Raw genomic sequence first — 23936 nt, 5'->3', positions numbered from 1 at the left:
CCCTAGTCTCCATGCACAGGTTACAAAGGTGGGTCAGGAGCTAACAGGCTACGGCGGCGTAAGGGCAGAAGAGCTAGCGGCAATGGGGGCCAGAGAGGGGTGAATCTGGTTTTAATTGTGCCAGGCTGGGGAAAAGTATGGAGACTGTGAGAGTCACCCAGGGCTTCAGGGAAATAAGTCTTGGGGAAATGGGGCCTTAGGGATTCCTGATGCCAAGCTTGGCAGACGTTGGAAGTAAATAAAGGAATGATTTGGAGGGGCCACAGAAAAAGGCCGGCTGACGAAAGGGTTGCTCATGCATCAGTTAATGAGGAGCGCTTTGGAGGCCCTGGCCCGGGGGGGGGGGGGGGGGGGGGGCGTGTCAAAGGACACCATAGCAAGCAGGCCTGCAAGTTGGGGAGGGGGCCCCTTGGAGAGCAAGCAAGCCCCAGGGAGCAAATTACACCTTGGGGGGGGGGGGGGGGGGCGGGGACATGAGACCACAGGGCAAGGTATAATGAGGTTCCCACACACAACAAAGATCATTAAATTGGATGTAAGTGGCAGCGGGGGCCCACACAAAAATACCAATGTTACAGTCATGGAGAGTGACCTGAGGCTCACCTTAGAGACAGGCAAGGCACAGAAGGCCACACAGAGGCAGGCTAAAGACACCACAGGGCAATGAAAAGCTGTTTGGCTGCCAAAAAGCTCAAATGAGGACACGAGTAAAGTGTGTGTGTGTGTGTGTGTGTGTGTGTTGGGTTTGGGGCCGGGGGGGGGGGGGGTGTCAGAGCCCATTCAGTCTGCTGTAACTTGAAGGCCGGGGGGGGGGGGGTCATATGGTGTCACGGGGCGGGGGGAGGCAAATGAGAACAAAGACACCAATGCAGGGCTCACTGAAGGGTCACAGAGGTTCGCTTTGAAGGCAGACGCTTCGAAGGCTCACACAGCGTGGTGGGAGCAGGTACTGTGGGTGCCTGGTGAGTGCCATCACAATCCGTTTGACTGCAGAGCGGTTAAATGAGGTCACAGAGCCCAAGCATGGGGTCATGGAGAGTTCAAATGCCTTCAGTGTGTGGGCAGGGCGTTCACCAGAGGTCATAGAGCACAGGGCTGGACGTATTCTGGAGCTACGGAAAGATTAATTGACACAATGAGAGGTCAAATAAGGACACAAAGACTAATTGGGGTCACTGGAAGGTCATGGAGGTTTAATGTAAAGGAGACAGGTTCACAGAGCGACGTGAGCAGGTAGCGTGGGGTCATTCATAGCTAAATAAGGGGCATTTTTTTAGCCACAGTTGGGTCAAATGAAGACACAGAGCCTAATGATGGGGTCATGAGCATTTGAAAGTCTATGTAGGGGATTCATCTGAGGTCACAGACCAGAGGGATTGTGGAACCATCAATTGGTACAAAGAAGGGTCAAATGAGGACATGGAGACCAGTTAGAGGGAAAGTGGCAGGTCACAGAGGTTCAATGTGAAGGCACAGGGTTCACATGGAGCAGGTAGTGTGGGAGGCCTGGTGAATACAAACGTGATGAGTTTGCCTGCAGAGGGATGAAATGGGGACATGGGGTCTTGGAGAGTTCAAACACCTTCAATTTATAGGCTGCAGGGGGGTTGGGGGGGGGGGGCGGTCACCTGAAGACACTGACCACAGGGATGGATATAGTGTGAGGTTATGGACCAATTGAATGGAATACGGAGGGGGTTAAATGAGGACAGAGACCAATTATGCGGGAGGGGGCAATGAGTGTTTGTAGTCGGTCAATATGAGGCCAGAGGGCTCACACAAAGGCACAGCGAGCAGGATGCAGGTTGTGTGGCATCACTCACAAGTAAAGGCGTAGTATTTTAGCCACAATGGGGGACACAGAGACCTATTATGGGGGTCACTGACAGTGCACAGAGGTTCAGTTGGAAGGCACAAGGTGCACAAGGAGCAGGTAGTGTGGACACCTGTTGAGTGCCATTGTGATCTATTTAGGTGCAAAGAGGTCAAATGAGGACACAGAGACTAGTAATGGGGGTCATGGAGTGTTCAAACACCTTCAAATGGTAGGCAGGGGGGTCATCTGAGGTCACAGAGCACAGGGCTGAGGTATTGTGGGATTACGGTAAGATCCGTACAAAGAGGGGGGTCAAATGACACAGAGACCAATTTTAGGGTCACAACCAGAAGGTCAGTTTGAAGACACAGGGTTCAGTGAGGTCATAGAGAGCAAGGAGCAGGTGGTGTGGGGTCCTGGCAAGTGCAATCATGCTGAGTTAGAATGCACAGGAGTCAAATGAGAACACAGAGGCCAAGCATGGGGTCATGGAGAGGTCAAATGCCTTCCAGTTATAGGCAGCGGGTTCACCTGACATCACAGACCACAGGGCTAAGTTACTGTGGAGTTATGGTAACATCAACTGGTCTAAAGAGGGCACAGAGACTAGTTATGGGGTCACAAACAACCCACAGAGGTTTAACGTGTGGTTTGAGCACTGACCTGCTAAACCCAGGGTTGTGCATTCAGTCCTGGAGGAGGCCATTTAGGGATTTGGGGCAAGTAGATTTAAAAAAAAAAAAAAAAAAAGAAAGAAAGAAAAGAAGTATGGTGCTTGTCCTGCCAAGAGGGCAGGGGACTGGACTTGATGACTTCCTAATGTCCCTTCCAGCTCTATGAGATGTGTGTGTATCTCCAGTGGGAAGGAGATGGGTTCACACAAAGTCACAGAAAGCAGAGAGCAGGTAGCGTGACATCACTCATAGGTAAATGAATAGCATTTTAGCCACAATTGGGTTAAATGAAGACACGGGCTAATAGAGTCATAGAGCATTTGAATACCTTCAGTGGCTAAGCAGGGGCTTCATCTGGGGTCTCAGACCACAGGGCTGGTGGGATTGTGGAAAGATCACTGGGTACAAAGAGGGGTCAGATAGGACACAGAGACCAATTGGGAGGTCACTGACAGTTCACGGAGGTTCAATGTGAAGACACAGGGTTCACAGGGAGCAGGTAGTGTGGGGGCCTGGTGAGTAAAAACATGATGAGTTTGACTGCAGAGAGATGCAATGAGGACACAGAGACTAATGATGGGGTCCTTGAGAGTTCAAATACCTTCAGTTTGTAGGTGGGGGGGGCGGGTTCACCTGAGGTCACTGACCACAGGGCTGGATGTATTGAGGGGTTCTGGAAAGATCAATTGGTATACAGAGGGGTTAAATGAGGCCATGGAGCCCAATTATTGTCGGCCAGGGGGTGGGGGGGGGCGGCACAATATTCACATTGGGTCAGTTTGAGGTAAGAGGGTTCACATGAGGTTCTCACAGAGAGCAGGATGAAGGGTGTGTGATATAGGAAAATGAGTAGCATTTTTAGCCACAATGGGGGTCAAATGAGGACACAGAGACCAATTATAGGGTCACTGAGGTTCAGCTGGAAGGCACAGGGTTCACACAGGGTCAGAGAGAGCAGGTAGTGTGGGCACCTGCTGAGTGCCATTTTGCTCTAGTGATGTACAAAGAGGTCAAATGAGGACACAGAGACTAGTAATGGGGTCATGGAGAGTTCAAACACCTTCAATTTGTAGGCAGGGAGTCACCTGAGGTCACAGAGCACAGGGCTGAGGTATCGTGGGGTTACAGTATGATCGGTACAAAGAGGGGTCAAATGAGGACACAGAAACCAATTATGGGTTCACAGACGTTCAATTTGAAGACAGAGGGTTCAGTGAGGTCACAGAGAGCAGGGAGTGTGGGGTCCTGGCGAGTGCAATCATGCTGAGTTAGAATGCACAGGGGTCAAATGAGGACACAGAGGCCACTCATGGGGTCATGGAGATGTCAAATGCCTTCCAGTTGTAGGCAGAGAATTACCCTGAGGTCACAGAGCACAGGCCTGGGGTATTGTGAGGTTATGGAAAGATCAATTGGTACAAAGAAGGGTCAAAAGAGGACACAGAGACTAATTGTGGGGGGTCACTCAAAGGTCACAGAGGTTCAATGTGAAGGAGGCCGGTTCACATATGGTCACAGAGAGCAGACAGTGTGGCATCAGTCATAGGTAATTGAGTAGCATTTTAGCCACAATGAATGAGTTAAATGAAGACATAGAGGCTAATAGGATCATGGCTCATTTGAATACGTTCAGTGTCTATACAGGGTCTCCATCTGAGGTCACAGGGCTGGTGGGATTGTGGAACGATCACTGGGTACAAAGACAGGCCTAATGAGGACACAGAGACCAATTAGGGGGTCACTGGCAGGTCACAGAGGTTCAGTTGGAAGGCGAAGGGCTCACACGAGGTCGCAGGGAGCAGGAAGTGTGGGTCCCTGGTGCGTGCCATTGTGACAAATTTGAAAGCAGAGGGGTCAAATGAGAACACCGAGACTAATGATGGGGTGATGGAGAGGTCAAACACCTTCAATTTGTTGTTGGGGGGGTTCACCTGAGATCACTGACTCCAAGGCTAGTGGTATTGTGGGGTTATGAAAGTTTAACTGGTACACAAGGGGGTTAAATGAGCACAAAGAGACCGATTATGGTTGGGGGGGAGGGTCACAGAACATGCCCAGTGTTTCATTTTGAAGTCAGAGGGTTCATACAAGGGCACAGAGAGCAGGATGCAGGTTGTGGGGCATTACTCATAGGTAAATGAGTTGCATTTTTGTCACAATGGTGACGTGTGAAGAGCCAGAGCCCAAAGGTTGCAGGGGAGGGGGGTGGTCATTGAAAGTTCACAGTAGTTCAATTTGTAGGCAGCGGTGGATTACAGAAAGTAAATATAGCAGGCTGCCGGGAGTGACAGGGATTGGGGCAGATCCCTCTCGGGCTAGTGAGACAGAATTTGGGTACAGTGGGGGTCAACGCATGCCAGCTAGCCTGATGCTGGGCTTTTTTACAATGGTCACAATTGCCATTAAGGTCACAGCGAACAGGGTTTAGCTGGTGTGGGGACTTGGAGCGAGCAGTTAGGACGGCACAGGGTCAAATGTGGACACAGCCCCCTAAGGCTGAGGCTCAGGGTGGGGCTCAGAGGTTTATGTTGAAAGTGAAGGGTTCACACAAGGCAGTGGTGTACTTGTTCAGGTACCAATGAGGCTAAGGTTGAAGGCCACTAGGGTACTCCATAGGTTAATGAATGTAAGTCTGGGGACACGAGCCACTCCCAGGCAAAGAAGTTAAGGCTGGTGCTATACTGGGAGGAACACACAGTATGTGAACAACTGGACATGTAGCCGTAATTAGCGTCACAGCATGCTCAAGGATGGGAACATGGCAAGTCAATGCAGGCACATGGGTCAGTGATGGTGAGGCTGGGAGGTTACCCTGTAGGGGTCAACAAGGCGACATTCAAACGTGCTTAGGGTCACAGATAGTTCAGTACTAGGCCCACAGTCACAGCAAGCCAGGCTGGAGTTGGTCAACTGATCGCCAGTCACTGAGGGCATTGTGGAAACAAGTCAGTCATGCTGGGTCACAGAGCAGCAGGCTGGCTCTAGTGTGGGGAGAGATGGGTCACAGCTGTCAAGGAGAATTCCTCTGAAGGCCACCAGGGTCACTCATGGGTCTTCCCAGGCAAGTTTCAGGAGCCACTGACCTCCCTCCAGCAAGGGCTCAGATTTCTACTTTCTTGTCTTGGCCCATTGGCATTTGCTGGGTGAGTAAACTACACTCTGCTGTGGGAAAGCTCTTTCTGTTTTCTCTGCTCCTGGCTTGGACGTAGGCCAGGGACCTAATCAACTTCCTCCCACCCCAGCCTTCATATTAAACCAGCCTTGGGTGAGTCAGGACATTCACCACTAACATTGAAAATACGGAACAGTCTGCTGCTGATAAAGCACACACAAACACAGTGCAGGAGTGTCCCTAACTAGAGGTTTAAGCACAGGTTTGCAAAGTAAAAACACCCAAGCACCAGGCAATTTTAGGGAACATACTCAGCACATGGTAAGAGACATTCTGACCAGGGAATTTAGGCTGAGCATATACACAAAGAGAAGGTCACAAATAAGTCACGGTGCTGGCATGAAATTCTCCCTTCTCCACCCTCATGCTCACTTCTTCCAAGTAGCACCGGGATTTCTAGTGCCTGGCATTGCCCATCAGTAGCCAATGACATGGACAGACTCCCTAAATGTAGTTTTGTGTTTCCATCCCTGCTGGAAATGGGCCCTTGCTTTTCTGGCACTCACATGCCTTGCAGTTACACATCAGGACCCTGCTGAATCTGTCCCACCTGGGGGCACAGTTTTATTGACAGATCCCAGACACAATTTTGCCATGAAACAGCTCAGAGGTTCTGCATCATTTTTGCTGAAAGAGAAAATCATCCAGCCATGCCTTTGCTGATAGAAAATCTTCTGGCGTTTGGATCTCAGAAAGAAACAACGGGAAGTTTGGAGTATTCTGGAGTAGGTGAGAGGTGGCTGAGCACAGGGGCTGGCTAGTGCACAGGGTTGGCAGGGTCTGGTGTAGGTGTGTAGGTAACACATCTACTCACCCACAACAGTTCCCTTTCAGGATAGTGTCGGGTATTACCCTAGCATGTATCGAGACAGACTATGATCTTTGGATATAGACCAGAGATCAAAAGGCAAGATTTCCTCTGTCTACCCGTATCACTGTAGATGAGATCAGTGACAAATTCAAGGTGTTTCACAGTCCCCAGTGTTTAAGATTATGGCTATTGTAATGTTCATGTGCATACATGAGTTAGATACAGGTGGAGGTATAAGGAGATAGCAGTGGAACTAAGCTGATTTAAGGTCCCATGACATGTTAGAGATTCACCCCTCATCATTTCACAGGCTTGGAGGCTGCAGGGTACGTTTAAAACACCGCAGCGGTCAAACACTCTGGCATTTAATTTCAAAAAGGGGAATTACACTAAAATGAGGAAGCTAGTTAAACAGAAACTAAAAGGTAGAGTAATTAAACTAAAATCCCTGGAAGCTGCATGGAAACTGTTTAAAGACACCATACTAGAGGCCCAACTTAAATGTATACCCCAAATAAAAAAACACAGTAAGAGACCTAACAAAGAACCACCATGGCTAAACAGCCATGTTAAAAAGGCAGTGAGAGAGAAAAGGGCAGCTTTTAAAAAGTGGAAGTCAAATCCTAGTGAGGAAAATAGAAAGGAACATAAACACTCCCAAATTAACTGTCATAATGTAGTAAGAAAAGCCAAAAAAGAGTTTGAGGAACAGCTAGCCAAAAATTCAAAAAACAATAGTAAAATGTTTTTTAAATACATTAGAAGCAGGAAGCCTGCTAAAAAAGCAGTGGGGCCCTTGGATGATAAAGATATAAAAGGAGCGATCAAGGAAGACAGTGCCATTGCGGAGCGATTAAATGATTTCTTTGCTTCAGTCTTCACGGCTGAAGATGTTACAGAGGTTCCTAAATCTGAGCCAGCCTTTTTAGGCGACAAATCTGAGGAACTCACTCAGATTGAAGTGACATTAGAGGAGGTTTTGGAATTAATTGATAAGCTGAATAGTAACAAGTCCCCAGGACCAGATGGCATTCACCCAAGGGTTCTGAAAGAACTCAAATGTGAAATTGCGGAGTTATTAACAGTGGTTTGTAACCTATCCTTTAAATCCACTTTGGTACCAAATGACTGGAAGACGGCCAATATAACACCAATATTTAAAAAAGGCTCTAGAGGAGATCCTGGCAATTATAGACCGATAAGTTTAACATCAGTACCAGGCAAATTAGTAGAAACACTAGTAAAGAGTAAAATTGCAAGGCACATAGAAGAGCACGAATTGTTGGGCAAAAGTCAGCATGGTTTCTGCAGAGGGAAGTCGTGTCTGTCTAATCTATTAGAATTCTTTGAAGGGGTTAATAAACATGCGGACAAGGGGCACCCAGTGGACATAATATACCTAGATTTCCAGAAAGCCTTTGACACGGTCCCACACCAAAGGCTTTTATGTAAATTAGGTGGTCATGGGATAGGAGGAAAGGTCCTTTCATGGATCGGGAATTGGTTAAAAGACAGAAAACAAAGGGTGGGAATAAATGGTAAATTTTCACAATGGAGGGGGGTAACTAGTGGTGTTCCCCAGGGCTCAGTCCTGGGACCGATCCTGTTCAACTTGTTCATCAATGATCTGGAAAATGAGGTAAGCAGTGAGGTGGCAAAGTTTGCAGATGACACCAAGTTGTTCAGGACAGTCAAAACCAAAAGGGATTGTGAAGAACTACAAAAAGATCTCAGCAAACTGAGTGATTGGGCAGCAAAATGGCAAATGAAATTTAATGTGGGTAAGTGTAAGGTAATGCATGTTGGAAAAAATAACCCAAATTACACGTACTACATGATGGGGTCAAATTTAGCTACGACAGATCAGGAAAGGGATCTTGGAGTTATAGTGGATAGTTCTCTGAAGACATCCACGCAGTGTGCAGCGGCAGTTAGTAAGGCAAATAGGATGTTAGGAATTATTAAAAAAGGGATCGATAATAAGACAAAAGATATCATACTTCCCCTATATAAAACTATGGTACGCCCACATCTCGAGTACTGCGTGCAGATGTGGTCTCCTCACCTCAAAAAAGATATATTGGCATTAGAAAAGGTTCAGAAAAGGGCGACTAAGATGATTAGGGGCTTGGAAAGGGTCCCATATGGGGAGAGGCTAGAGAGACTGGGACTTTTCAGTTTGGAAAAGAGGCGATTGAGGGGCGATATGATAGAGGTATATAAAATCATGAATGGTGTGGAGAAAGTGAATATAGAAAAATTATTTACCTTTTCCCATAATACAAGAACTAGGGGACACCAAATGAAATTGATGGGTAGTGGGTTCAAAACTAATAAAAGGAAATTTTTCTTCACACAGCGCACAGTCAACCTGTGGAACTCCTTGCCCGAGGCGGCTGTGAAGGCCAGGACTCTATTAGGGTTTAAAAAAGAGCTTGATAAATTTTTGCAGGTCAGGTCCATAAATGGCTATTAGCCAGGGATAAAGTATGGTGCCCTAGCCTTCATAACAAGGGCAGGAGATGGATGGCAGGAGATAAATCACTTGTCTTCTGTTTTCCTTCTCTGGGGCGCCTGGCATTGGCCACCGTCGGCAGATGGGATGCTGGGCTTGATGGACCTTTGGTCTGACCCAGTATGGCCATTCTTATGTTCTTATGTTCTTAAACATCCCTCCCCTGGCCCCTGCCCGCCGCTCAAATATTCTTCCTTATCTCGACGTCAGCTTCTCTTCATGCTGCCTTAATAAAAAAAGAGATCACTGCAGTGGACATACTGGATACAAAGAGCTGAGCTTCCCATATCTCCTGTTGCTCTGAAGTTAGAAAGGACGTTGCCAAGACTGAAGTATAAAACAAAAGCAGTTAGTTACAAATGCTGACACACAGACACAAAGACTTGCTAACATCTGGCTTTTCCTTGTCAAATATATTCCTAACCCCACTCTGACAGTGACGTAATGCAATGAATGAATCCATGCGATAGCTATAGCTGCATGCATTTATGGACACCCTATGTCAAATATACATTTTTTTTTCAACTTGTAAAATGGCAATGAAAACAATTAGGGGTATGCCCAGGTTTCCCATACAAGGAGTGATTGAAAAGACAGGGATGGTTCAGGTTAGAAAAGAGACGGGTAAGCCAGTATGCGATAGACATCTATAAAATCCTAATTAGTGTGGAGAAAGTGAAGAAGAAAGTGTTATTTTCCCCATCACATGCCATAAGAACTAGAGGGCCTCTCAATGACAGGCAGCTGGTTAAAAACAGACCATATGAAGTATTTCCTGGCAGCACACAGTCTATCTGTGGAACTCATCACCAGAAGACATTGTGAAGACCAAAAGCAGAACTGGGTTCACAAAAAGAATGAGAGGAATTCATGGAGATTGTGTCCTGAATGGTCAGGGACACAATCACATGCTCCAGGTTCCCCTAAGCTGATAACCAGAAGCTGGGACTGGATGCCAGGGATTGCTCACAATTGCCTTGTGCTGTCTCAGAAGCATCTAACCCTGTGCAATGTGTGGGACAGGATACTGGGCTAGATGGACCTTTGGCCTGGTGCAGTATGAGCATTTCTACAAATGATCTGCCTGCCAGATTCACTGAAGAAAATTGCTGAGTTGTCAAGCCTCATACTGGGGTGACCTTCTACCCTCTTTTCTTTGTTTTCTTGGCTCTTTCAAGTCTTCACTGACAGAGATGCAGACAAAGCTGTAACTGTACCGAAGTGCCCTGTGATGTGGAGGACAATGGGCTGGGAAGGGGGCAGTGGACCCCTCTGAAGCTAGAGTACCTTCCATGTGTGGAGCTTTAGCCTTGCCTCCTGGTCTTTCTCGGATCTGCCTTTCAACCACAGACTTTATCCTTTGAGGGAACATAGGAATCCAGCAATCACCCCAGGAAACCTGAGTGTCCATCACTTTGGGGAAAAAGCCAGTGACAAATCTAGCAGGGCTTAAACCCTGGGGTTTCAGGCATAACAATGCACTCCAATACAAATGGAATGTTCAGAATTGGAGGGGGAAATCCTCTTCCAACACAAATAATATAAAGTTTAAAAAAGACGTTTTGTACACTGAGGAAAAAGCAGGGAACTGAATATGACACACAGCAGAAGACTATCTAAAGCTACGGATGTCTGAGATAGGACTGAGTGGTGGCAAGCACGCAGGTTCTGTATTCCCTCATTCAAATCATGAGGTGTTGCTCTGTGCAGGGATGAGAACAGAAGAGATAAAGGCATTAAAGAACTGAGGTTTTTCTGACACTGTGGAATTGAGGGATTTGGGGGCAATCAAGTACCTAAGATAGATTTAGGCTCTGATGATGCAAGTAACTCAAACATACGTGCTTTATGTTAGATGCATGTAAGTGCCTTGCTGAATACAGGCCTTAGTTCACAGTGACTTGAAAATTTCCTTTTGATTAGTGATTCTGTTTTCATGTGGGCATTGTCTCCACTCTATTCCATACTGACTTTGTAAGGCAAATATCTAAAGAGGCACTCTTGATTAAAATCAAAAACGTTTGGGCATTCTTGTGCCTGTGTGGTACTTTACAGACATACAACTAACAATGATGGAAGCCTCTGACAGACCGACACCACATATATTATTTTATTTAAATACATTAAAAGAACCTTCTGAGCAAGATGTTACATTTTAGCTAAAACTGAAGTGTAATCAAAACCGGCACTGTAACTATTGCTACATGATGAACAGAAAATACTAACTAGGCTGAGGTCCATGTTCTGCCAACAAGCAACTGTAGGGTATTATTTTAGCATTTTTAAATCTGAAAACTCCAGCAGACAAGATGGGGGGCTTTTTTTCTTGTACATAAAATAATTTAAGGGTGGAAATATCATTGAAATGGACCTGACAATTTCAAATGTGTTCAAGGTGATGTATTTGTTTTTTTCTAATAGTGCTGATTCACTGTTCCTATTCACAGCTGTTGAAAAGCTCTGCTTTTCGCAGCACAATAACTGTACAGACTAGTTTGTTAAAAACTGCTTTGTTCCCCCCACCAGCATTATTATGTTCCACAACTGATCAATAGCTAAATGTGTAACAGGACATAGGCTATAGGGAAAAATTACAATGTTTTACAACCCTAAAATATGCTCTTGAGATCATTTCAATGTACAATTATTACTTGTTTCCTTGGAATACTGTAAGAACATACAACAGGCTCTTTTGTAAAACACATACAACCTGCCCCCCTCCCCCCCGTCCCCAAAGCCCTCCTGGTTCATGAAGCACAGCACAGATACTCTCTTCAGTCCAGCTCTTCACAAAAGGCGCCTTTCAATTCAAGGACTTCTCAGGAAGTATAAGTGCGGCATTAACCCAGCACTGTGCAGCACACTGCTCTGCTCACTCGTGTGACATTCTTTGGGGTACTGTAAAGACTAACAGTGCTACATTTCCTCTGTTTTGTTTTGCTGGCATACAGACTAACACACCCACGACAAACACCAGGGGGTGCTGCGAGGCTGTAATCTTGAACTTCCAGAGCCTGTCTGACTGGGGCAGGGTAAAGGCACAAGACCGTGTATGAAGAATAGAATGAAAAAACTTAGGAACTACAGATAAAACCATATTCAGATCCCTTGGGGAGCTGAAGGGCTGCTGTGCTATGGGGCCAGCAGCCCTGAAACTAGCTGAAATGTTTCAAATGACACATTATGTCAAAATAAGAAAAAAAGTGCTGTTTGGTTGCAGATGCAGCATACAGACTAGCCCCATCATCCCCTCGTTTAATCATTTTTGTGCGTTTGTCAACAAGCCCCGTTTGTCCTTCACTCCCAAGCTATAGATCACAGCACAGGGGGAAAGGTGTCCTCCATGGTCAGACACAGGTGGAGAGATAGATAGACCCTGTCTGGCACAGCTGTATAGGTAGGGGACAGGTAGAAAATGGGTTGCACGGGCAATTTTAACTTAAGATGAGGGGAGAACCAGGGTCTGATTTGGACTTAAGTCAGTCTCGTCCTTGATCTGGTCCCAGGAACAAATCAACAAGGAGATGTTAATTTGAAATGTGCCTCTCATCCTGAGATCCAGAGGTTACAAATACAGATAAGAGAAATTACAGCCAGACAGATATTTAGGTCTTTCCAACTAATGCAGATACTACTTACTTCACTTCCTGGTTACCATGGTGCTTCAGAACCCACTGATACATATATATTCAGTTACCTGAGAAACTCGCCTCACCCTCTGCATATGTTACGTACTGTACGTCAATTTTGCTGTTGACATCTTTTCATCAAACCAAGTGCTAGGAATGTACTAATAAGAGCATAAGTGACACATTCTAAGAGCAATGTATCTGCTATTTTGCTTCACATTTAGCAGCTGACAGCAGCTTTGGCCCCTCTGCTGCTCAGGCAGTTACCAGGGCCAGCCATACTGGCTGCTGCTGGGGCAGTTCCAAGCAGTGACCGCCGTGGCTGGCTATGGGGCCACCTGAATGGCTGGCTGAGGAGGCACTCAAGCAGCGGACAGCATGACTGCTCCCAGAGCCACCTGAGCAGCTGGCTCGCAGATGCTTGGGCAGCCTGGGACCAGCCACACTGGCTGCTGCATAAGTCACAGAGGTTGCATAAGTCACAGAGGTCACAGAGGTAGCAGAAAGTCATGGGACCCTTGACTCCTATGACCTCTGTGACAAGCAGAGAGACCTGATTATACTCCTTTAAGTTTCCCAGTGTCTATTCTGCTACCACTGACAGAAGCATTTCCTATAAAGGACAGGAAATTTCCTCAGTAAATGTCCATAAGTGAAGTCAAGCTGAGCGATTTTTCAAGTTCATTGATACTGGTGGGCTTCCATGGATAAAACACCACAACTTTTCTCTTCTCAGTCATGAGAAAGCCGTTGTCACTAAACCTCCCTGGGATGCTCCCTACATCCAGCCAAACAAAAGGAGCGATCGCTGTGGTCTGCAGGACAAAAGCGTACAGGTGACCTTGCTGGGAGATGGTGGCCTGAAAGAGAAAGAAAAACAAAATTCATCTTAATATGGACGTTTGTGTAATAGACACAACTGCAGCAATCAGCATAAAAGGTATTTTGAAAACACATTTGTTAAAATCATTTTTCTTCTCTTCACCTTCTTTATGAAAAGTCCTGTATTATTTGGTAGGGATAAAGCCAAGAAGATTCTAACCAAAGCATCCCAAAAACCTGTAGAACTCAACAGAGAGCTTTGCTACAGAATATTATGGGCTGGTTTCAAAATTCTATGGAATTTTACCACTACTGCAGGTTGAACCTCTCCAATTCAGCACTCTCTGGCAACATTCGTGGTTCAGCGTGATTTTAGTTCACCAGATGTCCACTCACCATGGGTGTGGCCAAGTTTCTTGCAGTCCCATAACATTTGTTTATAGCAACAAGTTCTGGATCTCAGTGTTCTGTGCTGTTATTTAGCTCTAATGTACCCTAACATGTCTTTGAAGAGCCCAGTAAGCAGTGGAGGTGTTGGTAATGTTGCTAGACAAAATCCTGTGGTTTGCCAAATTCTCACGTTCAGCACTGGTCACGTCTTGAGGATGCCAGTCTAGAGAGGCTCAGCTTGTACTGTCTGTCTGTGAAAGGACAGTTTCTCTAAAAACAATGGGATACATTCTATTCTGACATACATAGTACAATCCTAACACCATCTCTCAACGTACTAGACAGATTTGTCCCAGTAGCAAGACATTTTTCTCACAACATATATTCAGACATTAAGGTTCTTGGCCCTTCAGTAATAAAAATCTCTGAAAGTAAAAGATAATAAAATCAGGGCAATGTTTTAGGTCACCTACTGCTAGTAGAAAAAAGGAAGCTCTTTGTGTTTAGAATTGATTCATAAGACATAAGGAGAAATCTCAGAACTAGGTTTAATATTTTACTGTAAAGTTTTTAAGTAATAACAGTTTGCAGCCTAGAAACATAACTAGAATACATTTGCACTCAAAACATTTTTCTTTTACAGCAGCATCTCTCTTTGGAACATTAATGGTATACTAAAAATCAGCATGTTATATATTAATATGAAATGCATTTTACAAGAAAAAGTGCCTTTTGGCTTTGTAATAGAAACCAGCTGCTCTGGATTTTTCTGTTTTCATGGAGTTGAAGTATGTTTTAAGTAAGCTCTTGCATACCTGTTACACAACAAAGATACAAAAAGTAGCATTTGTGTTAACAGAGTCATTTAAAAATGAGATTATGATAAAAAAGGGATTATATAAAAAAAGACAGCCTTTCATTTAACAGAGCTTCTTCATGTACATATTCTAAATCATATTTGCTTACTTTACAGACAAAATTAGTTGATTAATAACTGTATTTTTCTCCTGCTAGCACTGCAGAGTCAACGCAGGTAGAGGAGGATGAGTTTAATTTGTGCATAAGCAAGAGAACCATAAATTAAATTCTAACTGAAGAGCTTTTATTATGGGGAATATCAGCTAGAAAAACAACTATCTTTTCAGATTACGAATTGAGTCTATAGCCCTGCGTGGGGGAAAAAAATGACATAAAGAAGATAAGTCATCTCTTTCCCTGCATATGTTAGTGTAACGGAGGTAAGTTGGCATCAGAGTAATGTCAAAAGAGGAGAATAAGACCTGATTTTTTTTTTTTTGTTAACTGAGCAGACTTGATCTAGAATCAGAGATAACACTGTATAACCCCCAATCTATCATTTTTAGAGGGTCTTCTCAGAGTGACTACTGGAGAAGAGGGTGAGCAGCACACATCATTAAGGGAATCTAAGATAGCAGGCAGTTCTGGAGGCAATAGCCAATAACGCAGCTAAATTTTACTTGTCATTTATGTTGCTTTCCACGCAGGCACAAAGATTGAAACGTGGTACACTGAGAACTCCTCCACTGGAGGCCCAATTTTGCATAACCATACAAAATTGCATGTCATTGATGCCACAGCATCTCTGGGACAGCAGGGGTAATTCCACTATAACACCATTACCAATGACTGGCATTTGGTGCAGCATTTACTGTATTACCAGCAGAAAACACTAGAAATGGATGCTAGACATAAGCTGGAATTCCTGTCACGTTGCCATGTGTTAAGTAGGGACAAAAGAAATCTATGAAGAAAGAGACGCTGCATCAAATCAGAAGATTATACTCAGATCCAATTAAATGCAGGCTTTATATAAAAGAAGGGGGAAAAGCCTATGACATTTTGGTGTTTCTTCAGAAACAACTAATGAGGAAGAAAAAGGAAAACTCGCTTTGAACTCTTGTGTGCAGAGCTTCAGAACAATCTACTGCCAAGGGAGTGAAACACTGAACAGCAAAAGACATCACACTACAGGCACCAGCTCTCACCCCCACACAGCAGACAAGCTTGGCAGGACCAAAAAAGTAAGTGGGGATGGCTGGTGCTTACCCTGAGCTGTGCTTTCCCCAATCCCACTGCCTCCTTCAGCGAGGCCAGGAAGTGGTAGTTGGTGGGACTGCGGCGCTTGCCCTTTTCCATAAAGGAAAAGGTGATGACACAGCTTTGCCTGGTACAATTCCCACATCTTTTCAGCAAGTCACGTATAGGCTCCTTGTAAATGGGGGCAGCACTTCCTGCCTTCATGGTCACCCCCTCTTTAGCAAGGGTACACACTGGCTCCAGAGAACTCCACTGGTACAAACTCACCTGTGGGTGACATTAAGGGTCAAACTGTTAACAGAGAAACCAATACAGCTATAAAAACATTCCTGATTTCCCAGCTCCTCACAGGCTGACACATTTTTCAGGAGGCACATGGCACAGAGTCTTAAGGTGACTTCTACACCAGGCAAGAAGAGATGACACAAAGACTAAAATAATAAATACAAATATTGCCCATTTTATTATTGAAACTAAGCAAAATTCTGTACCAAATCAGCTGGACATGTTGATCCTTGTGGCACGTTGCCAAGCTCTCCTCTAGTTGATGGTGGCTGCATTGGAGTGTATTAGGGACTGGAATTGTTGGGGCAGGGTTTACTGCCTTCCCTCTCTTTTCTGGGTAGGGAAACAGCTGGCTGCACTCATGTCAAGTTGGCCTGTATTCTCTGAGGCACATCATGGTGCATACAGCTTTTGCATAGAGACTTTTAACGTGGTATTTGGTAAACAGCAATGACAAGCAATGATTTTCAGGGGAACCCATGGAATTGTATTAACACAATGAAATACACTTTCTGAGAGGAGCTTATGCGTATCAATAGGAATGGTCTCTTATAGAAAAACTGTGATCCATCTGACTTATTTTTAACATGAGGTGACTTCAAAAAAACAGATGTGAAGGAATCCTAACATCACACAATGCACAGAAAGCCACTTGACTGTAAGAGCTGCCAACAGCCAGAAACAGATCCTAACTCTCCTCCTAACTGCGCTTTTTCACAAGTTTAAAATTGCCTTGAACTGCTAACCAAAAAATCTACATTCAAAGTGAATGCTGGGTGTGTGCCTCTTGGACGTCACCAGAGATGCGGAACTACAGGCACAGGCTTAAACTCTGCTGGAGACAAGCAACTCCATGGACTGTAAGGTGCAGTTCTGCTTTGAAAAGCAGCTTTGCAAAAATGGCACTGTGCTGTCACACTGATTATTTTTTGCAGCTCACAAGAGTTTTTTGTTGTTTGTTTTAAATAGCCACTCCTTTAAACTGAATGAGTCTGCAAGGTCTAGCAGACAGGGCAGTGGACTGGGTATCAGGAGATCAAATTCAAATCCCAGCTCTGCTACTGACCAGCTGTTTGGTCTAGGACTTCTCCACTTGCTGCCTGCTTTCCTTCCACTTCTCCATTCTGTGCCTGCTTCCCTCCCCATTCTTTGTCTGTCTTGTTTATTTATATTGCAGCTGTTTCAACTCAGGAACTGCCTCTTGTAACACACTTTTGTTCAGTACTCCATACAACGGAGTACCCTGATCTCATTTGGGGCCTGTAGGTCATACAAATAATAATTAATAAACAAACCCTGAAATTTGAAAGTCAACTGGGGTTCTTTCTGGCCTACACATCATTCCCAGGGAATGATTCTACAGCCCAAATACTGCCTTTATGTACATTGGCATAATCCCACAACCGCAAAAAGGTAGATGTGGAAGAAACTTAACATCATACAAGGCACAAAGAGGCACTTGACCATAAGAGCTGCCAGCAACCAGAAATAGATCCTAAATGCTCTTCTTCACAAGTTTAAATTTTATTTAACCTACAATCTTCTATGGGCTCATTCAGCTGCAGCTTGCTGGGAAATAATTTTAAGGTAACAAGGTTACACAGGAGGCTGTGCACTTGGAACTTAGTTACCTATTCTGTTGATTCTTCACAAGGCACATAATAAGCCAGTGTATTCTCCCACAGCTGTGTTGGTTCATGCAGGTGAACAGTGACATTAGAAACCCTTTTTTCCACTAGAACATGCAGATATAACTTTCCATACACTCAGGGGCCCGAAAGTTGAAATTTTTAATTTGTTTTTTATTTAAACTTTAACACTTTTCACATCTGGCCGATATTTTCAGTGGAGTTATTTCTATTATTTATTTCTGTCCAGCCCTTTGTTTCTATAATACTAAGATTCTATGTGCAGTAAACTCTCAAGTTACTCAGGGGCTGCGTTTCTGCAGCCTCCACGTAATTCAAATTTTTGTGCAAGTCAAGAAGAGATGGTAACCAGGCTGCAGCCTGGCTCCTGGCTACCCTGGGCTTGCAGGAGACAGGAAACTGACCAGCCCGTCAGAGTGGCAGAGAGCCGGGAATCAGAGAGGAGCCTGGTTCCCATCTGCCCGTCAATTGCCGGGACAAAGGCAAGGGGTAGGGGCAGTCTGCCTCTTGGCTCTCCTCTGCTCCTTGGAGCCAGGGAACTAACCAGGGCTGCTGCTCTGCTCAGTTTCCTAGCCCTGCAAGCGGAGGGGAGCAGGGAGCCAGGCTGCCACCAGCTTCCCACCTCCCCACCATTTCAGAGACTGGGAAACAGTTCCTGTTAGGGAAAGCAGCCTGACTCCTGGTGCCCCTGACAGCAGTGGTTTCCTGTTGGCAGGACAGCCATGAGTCAGGCTGCTGTCCCTGACAGGAGAGGCTTTTTCCCTCACTCCTGTCAGGGACGGCAGCCTGAGATGCTGCTGCTGCCCCTGAGAGGAGAGGTTTCCCTGCTGTCAGAGAGACCAGTCTGACCCGTAGCTGTGGCCCCTGACAGGAGCCGTTGCCTGCTCCTGTCAGGGGCAGCAGTCATGTTAACTTGAGACACATGCAACTTGATTGTGCTTATCTCGAGGGTTTACTGTATGCTGCAGTAACACCTACACCTTAGGGCCCGGTTGTGCTGAGCACTGCACAGAACTATAATTAGTGTCAGTCTCTGCCCAAAAAACTCTCAGTCAAAAAAACAAGGCAAAATAGGTGGATAAATCACACCAGGACTGACATTCTGCATAGGCTCTCACAGAAGCTGAAACACTGGTCATTTATGAGGCAGAGGGCTGGACATGGACTTACAGGTTGGCTGTTCCATAACAAAGTGCTTATTTACATTTTTTCTTCTTTTCCCTAGCAGGAGGGGATCTGTTTCACAGACAAAAGGTGGCACTTACTTTGAGTGTCAGCTCACAGTCTGAATGAAGATCCGACACACCATAGATGTGCAGCACACCTTCAGCTTCGTATCCCACAGGCAACAATGGGGCGAAGAAGTGCTGGGCAAAGTAATGGAGCATTTTCCACTTGCCCTCATACTCTGAGGATGATTAAAGAAAGCACAATTCCGTCACTATCTGAGACTGACTGTAAACAGATAGGGTATGATCCCCCCTGCATAGGTCATGATACTGCAACTTCATATCCCCACTTCTGGTGGTCCTGGCTCACACCAGGGCCTGGGAGAGAGGAAGGCAGGAGTTCGATCCTGTCTTCTCAACAACTTTTCTTCCTCCCTTTGGGGGAGGATATGCAACCTTAGAACTGCAGAGAGGAAGCAGTCCAGTAATTACAACTGTTCCTGGACCTTGTGCAGGGCAAACGCAGAAAGATGGGAGGCACTTTATGCCTACTCTCTCCCCTCTCCATATACTCATACAAGGACCCAAAATGATCTACCTATACCATAGGCCTATAGGGTGGTGACAAAAGATTCAACTGTTTTACACGGGTGACAGTAGTAATAACTGGAGCTGTGCTGCTCAAACCCTTTCCACAAAAGGAGCCAAGATAGCAAACCCCGAAAAAATTCAAGCCATAATAAATTGGTGCGTGTGTGATATTAATGGTTATGAGAAAATATTGTGGTGTTACAGATCTTCCTCAGAATCCCTTTGAAGTTCACAATATCAATCTCATCACCAGCATCAACAATGATGGGCTCAGTGTCTGATGCCTCCCTCACTATTTCCTTCCATCTTTCCCTGTCCAGTGCCAAGTGGCTTAGTTTCTGTAGACTAGCACTGCACCAGTCTACTATATCATCTATCTACTCTCTGTGGGGCCTACCTCTCCTGTTCGAACTGTCCATTATACCAAATACCAGGGTCCTGATTTTTCATTCTGCAGATATGCCTGAATAGCTGTAACTTCCACTGTATAAGCTTCTGTAGTAGATTCTCTTTCAGCTATATCTTCCTATGTAATTCCTCGTTGGAGACCTGCATCCATCCTATTCTCAGGATCTTTCTATAACAACTCCTCTCAAACGCCAATATTCTTTTCTTCAAATCTTTCGTTATCATCCATGTTTCACATCTGTACAACATACTGCTGAATACACACATTTTCAAGACGCTCAGTTTCGTTCCTAAGATAATCACTTCGCTTTTCCAGATTTTATCCGTCGTCTTCCAACTTGCTCTTGCTTTCACTGTTCTAATCGCTATTTCCTTCTTACAGTCTAGATCATACGTTATGTTGCTCACCAGATATGCGAACTTCTCTACGTTCTCTAGTTCAATCCCATCCACAGTGATTTTCCTTCCTATTTCCTCATCTCCAAATACCATTGTTTTTGTTTTATCAACATTCCTAATCAGTCCATACTGCTTCCCTTCCTCATTTAGCACCTGCACCATTTTCACTAGCTTTTCCTCAGCTTCCTCAATGATAACTATGTCATCCACAAACCTCAAGTTGTTCATTCTTTTCCGATGCACAGATATCATTTCTACTTCCTCCTTGACCTTGTCCATCACTCTCTCTAGGTGCGAGATGAAGATATTCAGCAATATCGGATCTCCTTGTCTCATACCTCTACTCTCTCTAAACCAACTTCCCAACTCCCTGCACATTCTCACCGCTGCCTATGCATTGTCATTGATATCTTTCAACAACTGTATCATTTGCTTCATTGATTTTGAGAAGGCATTTGACAATGTAGATCAGAAAGTGAATTGGGTGGTGCTGGAGTCGTACGAAGTGGATAGCAGACTGATACAGTTATAATAACAAAAAATGGAGATACACGTCTCAGAGAGCTGGAAGAGACCTCAGGAGGTCATCAAGTCCAGTCTCCTGCCCTCTTAGCAAGACCAAGCACCACCCCTAGCAGATTTTTTTTTAAATCTATTTGCTCCAGACATCGAAATGGCTCCCCTCAAGGAGTGGAGCTCACAACTCTGGGTTTAGCATGCCAATGCTCAAACCACTGAGCTATCCCAGAGGCAGTGACAAGCACACGCAGGGAGTTGGGAAGCTGGTTTAGAATGAGTTGAGGTCTGAGACAAGGAGATCTGATATTGCCAAGTATCTTAATCACGCATCTAGAGAGAACAGTATCAGTCTGAGTTCCTGCAATTAACATCTCTCAGTTTGAATCATTTAAAACAAAATGAAAGCATGCATGTGTGGAAGTATAACATTGTATAAGTATAACCTTGTATAAGGGGACATGCTGGATACATTGTATATGAGAGGGCATGCCAAAACATGTTACAAAGTATCTGAGGGAGCACACCTAGGGACAGTTAGCTTTTGAATGGAGAAGCAATTAAGATGGAGCCAGCGCGTCTAAGAAGCAGGCACCAGAATGGAAGGTGTGAAGGGCAATTAGTTAAGTTAACTGGAAGCTGTTAAAGGAGATTGTTAAGGGTGGCAGGTAATTGAAGATACGTGACTGGTCTCAGGGATCTCGAAGGGTGGTGACTAAACTCTTTTTCTTCTTTTGTCTGTAACTTGTCTGTAACTTGTCCTCCAAAAAACTGTATAAATTAAGAGACACAAGCCCCACTCGGGGGGCTCACTTCTAAATGTATTAGCAGAGCGGCTTTGCTAATAAAACAGAGTGGTCTGATAAATTGTGAGTCTGAGTCAAACTTTGACACATGCTAAATACAGGGACAGAAGAGTCACCACAATAACGTATTGACACAATGCGCACCAGGCAGATAGAATGTTCAGGGAGTCAAAATCTGCTGTAAATTATGCTGTTGCGAACCCAACGGCTTTAGTGGGGTTACTACGGACTGACAATATTGTTGATGAGAGATGAATGTGGTCTGTGGTGATCCATTTTTCATCAGAATCACCCTCTTCCCATCCTCTTGGTCAGTTTTTGCAATTCCTCCTTAACAAAACCTAGACTTGTGAACCCAAGTCAGACATTCAGACTCATGAATCCAGGCAACCTCAAAATTGGGCCCACCTGTAGACATTATCTCTGTTGTTTGTTTCTTCGTTTTTCCAACAAAAGTTTAACCATACTGCACATGCATGTTCAGTGTCCTTTGCCAGTTTAGGGGCAGTTGTGCTTTATCACTTATGCTATCAAAACTGTAGCCATTCACAGACTAGAAAAACCATCCAATGTCATCTCCTGATGAATACGACCAAACCCCTTAGTGATGCCATAGGCCAGCAATGTGCAACCTAGGCTAGTGAGTGGGATGCATGAGTGGCCTTCCTTCATCTCCTTTGGCAGCAAGATTATCATAACCAAGATGGTCTCCTGGGACAGTGCAGTTTTGTTAACTGTGCTTGCGCACCTAGAATTTGCAAGGTTTGCTGACTGAACCATAGCAGGACTACGATTGGCTGCAGAGGGAGAGCACAGCTCCCATAATCAATGTGTGCAATCAACACACCCCTCACCTCACGTGCCCCTTGCCACACGCGTCCATCACTTTTGTAATATTGGTAGAGAAAAAAAATATATGGGAGAAAACCAGCAGAATCTGGCAACCCTGCTCACAGGCAATGGTAAAGAAAGTGTCTCATAGGCCACATGCAGAATGCCAATGGGCCGCAGGCTTCCCACCACTGCTATAGGGCATGGTATAAAAAGCTCAGCACAGTGGGCGAGCCAGCCACAGTATAGTTTTCCAGGTGTGAAACTTCCATAGAAGTAGTTTTATACGAACACTCATTATGTAGCTTTCTCAAAATGTGGCTCTTCGTGTCAGTCTGGATCTTTGCCCTCCTCCTTTCCCATTTAGGCCAATATTTTTAATATTACATTTGAACTCTAACCTTGCTCAGTCATAGGTCCTAGCCATCAGCACATCACTAAAAAGAGGAACCAACACAGCTGTGTAACCTCATGATGAAAGAAAATGATTCTCTCTCCCATTCTGGTTTTTCGCTCTTTGTTCTACATAATATGAATGTAGCACATGATGCTGGAAGTTATTTGCAATAACAAAAAAGAAAAGTTACTCACCGTAGTAACGGTGGTTCTTCGAGATGTGTCCCCGTGGGTGCTCCACGTTAGGTGTTGGGCTCGCCCCGGCGCCGCAGGTCGGATCTTCCAAGCAGTTTCTGCCGGACCGCGCATGCGCCGATGCGCGCCGCTCCCTTGCGCGCTCCTGGCCACGTGCGCGATCCGGTCCCCGCCAGTTCCTTGACCAACCACCTCGGATGCTCCTGCAAAACACTAAACAGAGATCCGAAGCGGGGAGGATGGGCGGGTGGTGGAGCACCCACGGGGACACATCTCGAAGAACCACCGTTACTACAGTGAGTAACTTCTCTTTCTTCTTCGAGTGTCCCCGTGGGTGCTCCACGTTAGGTGACTACCCAGCAGTAACCCAAAATAGGAGGTGGGTAATCGGATCATGTGCAGCTTGTCCCCGAGAGGACCGCTGTCGAGAGCTGGGTATCCTCTTGGAATACCCTGTGAAGGGCGTAGTGCTTGGCGAAGGTGTCATAGGATGACCAGGTCGCCGCTCTGCAAATGTCTTTTAGCGCAACGCCCTTGAAAAAGGCTGTTGATGCCGCCACCGCCCTAGTGCAGTGAGCCCTGGGCGTGGCCAGTAAAGGAGTCTCTTTGAGTTCATAGCACATTTTTATGCAGGATACGATGTGCTTCGAGATTCTCTGCGAAGAGAGACCTTCTCCTTTCGATTTGGGAGCGAGAGAGACTAGGAGTCTATCCGTTTTCCGGAAGGTCTTGATCCTGTCTATATAGAAGGCTAGCGCCCTCCTCACGTCCAGGAGGTGTAGGTGCGCCTCTTTGTTAGAGTTA

At 45.3% G+C, this 23936-nt stretch overlaps 1 protein-coding gene across 1 annotated transcript in view; it reads right to left on the bottom strand.

The window, feature by feature from the left end:
* Positions 1 to 11085: 11085 nt before the first annotated feature.
* Positions 11086 to 23936, bottom strand: part of MANBA (mannosidase beta) — a 66980-nt gene continuing 54129 nt past the window's right edge. Inside the window, exons 15-17 of the mRNA XM_074993499.1 lie at positions 19087 to 19229; positions 15897 to 16154; positions 11086 to 13477 (exon numbers count right to left, since the gene is read on the bottom strand). Coding sequence (XP_074849600.1) covers positions 13253 to 13477; positions 15897 to 16154; positions 19087 to 19229 — 626 coding nt within the window. The 3' untranslated portion in view covers positions 11086 to 13252. The remainder of the gene's footprint in view (positions 13478 to 15896; positions 16155 to 19086; positions 19230 to 23936) is intronic.

This window comes from Carettochelys insculpta, chromosome 4 (genome assembly GCF_033958435.1).
Source record: "Carettochelys insculpta isolate YL-2023 chromosome 4, ASM3395843v1, whole genome shotgun sequence".
Lineage (NCBI taxonomy): Eukaryota > Metazoa > Chordata > Testudines > Carettochelyidae > Carettochelys > Carettochelys insculpta.
Note: the sequence above shows the minus strand (reverse complement) of the source record. Positions and strands in the feature narration are given on the sequence as shown.